Genomic DNA, 6,437 nt, shown 5'->3' on the forward strand with positions numbered 1-6,437 from the left:
TCGACTGCTGATGTGCTTTACTACTACTCTCGTCTTGGGGTCACCGTTGACATCCGCACTCACCATGCAGGGCATGGTATTTCATACATCAACCGCCCACCATAATATCAAATAGCACATTGTGTATTTTGTCAAGCATAGAGTGCCCATCGAAAAATACGATAGAATGTAATAAAAATATCTACTAATTTTGGAAATATAGGCCCAACACGCAAACACTTACATAACTCAACGCACACTCACTCTATGTTTATAAGCATCTTTAAGAGTTTAGACCGATAAAATTTGAATCAACGAAGCCACTGTTAATGGACATGTCATCTATCATAATTCATACCATAAAAAATAGTTGGTCGAAAGAAAACGAGTGTTGCTCGTGCTGAGTCAACTTCGACCTCGAGTGGGTAAGTTCAACGAGAATAAACCTACGCTCGATTCACAAATAAAGATGCAGATTGTAGGAAGTAGTTCAGGTGCTCCTACATGCCACCATATGGTACTGCATGGAAATGACCACAAGAATTATATGAAAAGCCCCAACTAACATATGAATTGATGCTTAATGTTGTATGGTTGCTTATGTAATTTTAATATGACCATAGCTTAAAGTTGTGTGCATATGTTGCGTCGCGCGTTGTGTACGTACCCAATTATGTTTATTCCTCTTAATACAATGATACATGGCTCTCTTGCATATCCGTAAAAAAATAGACAATTTACTCGTCCATGTGTTATGCAAAAGCTGAGCTCAAAAATATTAAGGAGAGACAAAAAAAGAAGAGAAAGCAACCTGTGAACAGTGACAGGTGTCTAAAGAGAGATGGGTTGTTCAATCTTCGACTAGTTCCCTTCTTTCTTTCTTCCTTGCTGTAGTTCAGTCTCAAAATTTGCGTAAACATGGATGAATATCTGATATAAATTCATTTCTACTGTAATTTTGTACTATGTACTTTTGAGGTGCTATATACCATTACCATGGCTTTGGTAGCTCAGAAGATTAAAGGAGACCTGCTGCAAAAGAATCCACAGGTCTCGTTTGCTTAACTGACCCAGACCCAGCAGCAGGCCTTGTTGAGAGCCCAAGTTCATTTTGCAACGGTTTGGGATTTTGGCCCATCCAGACACACAGCTTCTGTCTGAATTTTTCTCTCTGGAAGACACACCACAGCGCCTGATAAATGTGCGCTATGATTCTTGAATTTGTTTAAGGACCACTTGCCAATTTTATCTGTGTCTATTGCCTGCTCATGACGCGCGGGTGACACACAATCGCAGGCTGCAGTTGCAAACCTGCAGAGCATGGGCAGTGAGAAGGCGACGGGACGAGACCCAAATGGTGAGGTCATGGTTGACGATCAACCGGGTCAGCGAGTCCGCGTGCCTCCGGCGGCCCGGCCGTTACACCCAACCCAACCCCAGCAGCACCTCGCGCTCGCCTGATGGCTCTGGAATTGACCCGCTGGCCACCGCTCTGCCCCTCTCCTAGCCCAGTCTCAACGCACACCTCTCCTAGCCCAGTCTCAACGCACACAGACATAACACCTCACCAAAGACTCGTCGACTTGAGTAATCCTCGTCGGTCCACGAAGCACGAGCTTATAGTACCTTCCTAAACTGCGTTCGTTGGTTGTGTGCTGCAGACTCCAATAAAATGGTCTGAAACCGTCGCTCCTGTTATGCGGTCGAGGGAAAACACACACACACAGAGACGACGTGTTCTCTCCTGTGCTGCCCCGGAACGGCCCTCTTTTTGCCTGTCATTTGTGTTCAGGATTCAGGAACAGTCAACAGGCAAGTTCGTTCAACCTTCACCTGTGGAGGCGTGGAGGCTCATCCGCTGATCCACTGCTGTTCCGCAGTCACAGCACACCGCACCACACCAGCCGGGAATGACTTGGAAAGTTCTAAAACGAGGAGGAAATTAAAGCAGCCAAAGGAGAGCGGACTAGTGCCTGACTGCCACGGCCAGTCGGACGGCCACTGGTCCTCCCTCCAGCCGCCGCGCCGGCCCTTTTTGTGCGTCACGGCCAGCGTCAACAGCGGGCATGCTGGTTAAGCGCTGACGCACCACGCAGCTTCGATTTTCTTTTCTTTTTTTCTATTTTTTGGAAAAAGTCGTAGCTTTCTAGTTTTGCCACCTTCTATTCGCTGGAACGGGGCCCATGGTTCCAAGAAGTCTCTCTCGGGGTCGGGGGCTGACCTGAAGAACGCTGACCTCGACGGGTGACGCTACGCGTGACGCCGGCTTACGTAACGACTGATCGTTGCTGCGTGGGTTCAGATTCTGGGACCTCAACCAACTAGCCTAACATTTGAGCAAGTCAGATTAGGCGATGAGATGATTCCCGTCAGCCAGAGCGTCGTTTACGACTGCAGCGTGGTGCCTACCTGTGCAAATGTGCAATGCGGTTGCCAGCCCGTTTGGTGGCTCTGCACTTTGTGCCTTTTGTCTGGTCTGGTCCCTTTGGGACGCTGTACACCTGGACAGGTCTCTAGATGCAGCAAGGGCCACGGCCACCACTCCTCACTGCCTCCAGACTCCCTTGAGGACTAAGGAACGACCCTTGGAGGAACTTCGTTCAGATCAGATCGATCAAAGCGCAGCAAAGGCAAGGGGAATTCCTGAAGTGGTAACTGACGACACATGCATGCCAAGTTTGTTGACAGTTCGAGCTGGCACCTGGCACCCAGAAGAATTCTTGGCTGCTCTGCTCTGGCTTGCTCCATAAGAAGCACTTCTTTCTTGAGGGCTTTCTGTGGAGAGGAGTGCAATCGGTATGTGTGTGAACGCAAGACTTGAACTACTCCGTGTTCTAGTCAATGCGTTTTCTAGCATTTACAGGCTGGCCAACTGATCTCCAGCTGCAGAACATGTTGAGTTCACTATACATACAGTAAACACATTGTCAGCGGTAATAAACCGTTTGGAGAAAAAAGATCACTGCCTCAGACAAAACAAAACAAAAAAGGATCTAGAAAGCACACACATGTCAGCGGTGAGCTCATCCAAAGCACCTGGACAAGTGTCATGGTGGTTCACATCACAACAGATCCCACACACAAAGCCTCCCCCCAGCTTTCCTGCCAACAACCAAGCAGACGTGTTTACGTGTACGACAGCGTCTCTGGGATATACTCCTACCTCTCGCGCTCTCGCTGCAGGGGACTCTGTCCGGGGCGGTCACTGATCACACACACCACACGGCCGCGTGCCACTTGGCCGGCGTCGCGCGCGGACAGGTCGCGGCACCGCGTCCATTTTCTTGCTGAGGAAAAAAAATCTCTAGAAGACGGGGGCAGCGGCAGGGACAGGGACGACGACGAGACGCCACATGACACGAATCGAGCGCGTTTCTGGAGATGGAAATATGGAATGGAGCTGCGGTTGCTGGGCACGCCTGCCGCCTGCGGCGAGAGCCAGATGATGGGGGTCGCGGCCCGGGCGCCCGTCGTGTTGTGCTGCTTGCCACATTTGTCGGCAACTCCCCGAGTTGCTGACAAAATGTCCAAGCTTTTGGCATTGGACGTTGCTTTGGGTTTGGGACATGAGGGTGGTGGATTAGATATGGTTGGGTAAGGGTTGGTTTGGATGATTGGATCTGTGACTTGTCGACGAGGTGTTAATCGGTGTCAAGGATGCTGTCACTTCATGTGTTCCGAGGATAAAAGTTTCATAGTTTTCACTCAAGCGGTTACTGCATGTACGGACAACCCAGCTACTGTTACTGTAAGAGTTCATGTTCGTCTTGTTCTGCTGGATAGTGATGCCGCATCATAGAATGCAACTACGTTTGGGGTGGGGTGGGGTGGGGTGGGGGTGTATTGGACAGGAAAATGGTTAGAGTGTCGCAGGATTTTTCAATAAAAAAAATTCCTGTATTCAATGGTTCCTAAGTCTGTCAGTTGTGGGAGTCATCATAAGTAAAAGAAAAAGGGGGTGACAAAATTAGAAGACGGACAGAGGAGGAAGGAAGAAAACAGGGGTCGATTTGTCTATGAAAAGTAGTTTTTACTATTTCTTCAGCAGAAATATCAAGATGGAGTACAATCGGGTCACTGGTGAAATTCGCATAAACATCTAGCTGCTGCTGATGCGCATAAGCATCATCCGCAGCTCCTACATTGTGCACAGGATCATTGCCAACATCCAAGTCAGCGTCAAAAAGCTCAGCCTCCAGTTCAGCTTCAGATTCGTCTCCCCAGAAATATTCATAGCTCGTCGTCTCCGCTGCCGGCGCAGCCACGGGTGCCTCACGGTGCACCTGCTCCGATGATGTCGCCACCGCCGTGCTGGGAATTTCACATTGCGTGGTTGGAAATTTCACTTCTTGGCCAGAGGCGGCGGCGGCGTCAGAAAGTTCTGAGTAACCGCTGCACACTTCGATCCAACCGTCGTCGGATTCCCAGTCCGGCAAGGCCGAGCAGGGGCCTGCCAGTGCCCTGATCCTGTCGGCTGCGCTCTCTGGCATCTCCTCAACCTCCTCCTCCTCATCTTTCTCCTCGTCTGACTCCCAAAATGCGGCATCCAGCGTGCTCTTGGGAGACACCCACTTGGGCTTTGCATCCTCTGCTTTGCCGGTGGACGCCAAGAACGGGTGCTCCAGTAGCTGCGCCGCCGTCCACCGCTCACTGGCCTCTCGCCTCAGGCACTTGTCCAGGAAATCCTTGGCCTCCGCCGAGAGCCACTCCGGCGCCTCCGGCACGGCGTCCGTGTACCCGATGAGGCGCACCGCGGCGAGCACGTCGTCCACGTGCGTCCACGGGGCGCGCCCGGTGGCCATCTCGATGACGGTGCATCCCAGCGCCCAGACGTCGGCGGCGGGGGCCTGGTCCTCCCCGCGCGCCACCTCGGGCGCCATGAACGCCGGGGTGCCGCCGATGGGGCCCCTGCTGGAGCCCGCTCTCCTCGCGCACCCAAAGTCCGCGAGCATGGCGCGGCCGTCGGCCCCGATCACCACGTTCCTCGCCTTGACGTCGCCGTGCACCACGGCCGCCTCCTCCCCGTGGAGGTACGCGATCCCGCGGGCCACGTCCGCCGCGTACGCCCGCACGGCGGGCTCCTCCAGGCAGCCCCCGTTCCGGGCCACCGCGTCGGCCAGCGAGCCGCCGGGCGCGAACTCGAGGAGCAGCTGGAACTCCTCCTCCCCTCCCGCGGCGGCGCGGAAGCCCAGGCAGGGGAGCACGTGCGGCGAGCGGAGCGAGGCCATGATCCCGCCCTCGCGCCGCAGCTGCGCCGCCGCCGCCGTCGCGCCGCCCGGCGCCGACTTGACGGCCACGAGCTCGCCCTCGCCCGCCGCGAAGAGCGACACGACGGCGCCCGACGCGCCGCGGCCAAGCGTTCGGAGCCGCGTCAGACGGCGGCCGCTGATCCCGGCGTCCGTCATCATCTGTGGCCTGTGGGTGTGGATTCGTGATCCCACTGGGGTTCTTTCGGTTTCTTGGGGCTAGGTCTCGGGCAATGCAATTGGAGTCTGCGTGGCCGCGATGCCGCCGATTTGGCTGCGACCGCGTATTTATAATCGTGGGTTGGGGGAGGCCGAGGCCGAGCCGAGTTCGGTGGCGCGGTCGCGAGAGCACGTGAGGAATGCGGTGACGCGGGGGCGGGGGCGGGAGAGGCCGAGCCGAGTTCGGTGGCGCGCTCCGCTCGCCGCGTGCGGTGACTGACTTGTGGGCCGCGCAGGGCGGGTCCTGATCGGTCGAGATATTTGGCCACGTGGGATGCACCGAACGTGGGTTTTTGCGGGCAAAGCACAAGTGGAAAACGAGGGCGAAATGGTTATTTGGGGCTGCAGGCTGCTGGATGCAGGGCACACTACGCGTGTCGGTTCCGAGAGGAAGCTTCTTGGGTTTTATTTGTGGTGCGGTGAACCGCGACATTTGCATACTCCCATGGATATCAGGAAGCAAAGTTATCTAGAGGTATCAAAGCCAGAGATAATATGGCGCCTAAAGTACATCAACGTTCCGTCTGTTCGCTGGTTGGTTTCTGGGCTGATAAGCCCGGTCGGTGTTGGTTTGTTGTGAGAGAAAAATATTGTTGGCTGACTGATAAGTCCTGATTGAAACCAACAAACGAACATGCTGGTTGTTGGTTGTAGATATGATTATATAATGGCCACTACATAAGATTTATGACGGTGGAAGAGCGGAAGACTTGATAGTGTATAGAGTTATTGGATTTTTTTAACTAAATAAAAGATGTTGTATAACATGCAAAATATCCATATAGAGGAAAAACAATATCTTAGTTTTATTTTGCTTATAAGGAGCATTCTTGCCATAACGATGAATAAGTAGATAGCTCTAGCTACTAACGATGAGTAAATAGATAGCTCTAGCTACAAGGTCAATCCATTGCTCATAAACAAATGTCTGCTCATCATATCATCTAATAGCTGAAGTTGATAGCGTGTTTGGATAGCGGTGATAGACAACAA

At 53.0% G+C, this 6,437-nt stretch overlaps 1 protein-coding gene across 1 annotated transcript; it reads right to left on the reverse strand.

Annotated features, from left to right (window-relative positions):
- Positions 1 to 3,899: 3,899 nt before the first annotated feature.
- Positions 3,900 to 5,474, reverse strand: LOC136516042 (mitogen-activated protein kinase kinase kinase 17-like). Its single transcript, XM_066509455.1, has one exon. It carries the CDS (start codon positions 5,385 to 5,387, stop codon positions 3,900 to 3,902), a length of 1,488 nt encoding a protein of 495 aa, XP_066365552.1. The 5' UTR covers positions 5,388 to 5,474.
- Positions 5,475 to 6,437: the final 963 nt, after the last annotated feature.

Source organism: Miscanthus floridulus, chromosome 17 (assembly GCF_019320115.1).
Source record: "Miscanthus floridulus cultivar M001 chromosome 17, ASM1932011v1, whole genome shotgun sequence".
Lineage (NCBI taxonomy): Eukaryota > Viridiplantae > Streptophyta > Magnoliopsida > Poales > Poaceae > Miscanthus > Miscanthus floridulus.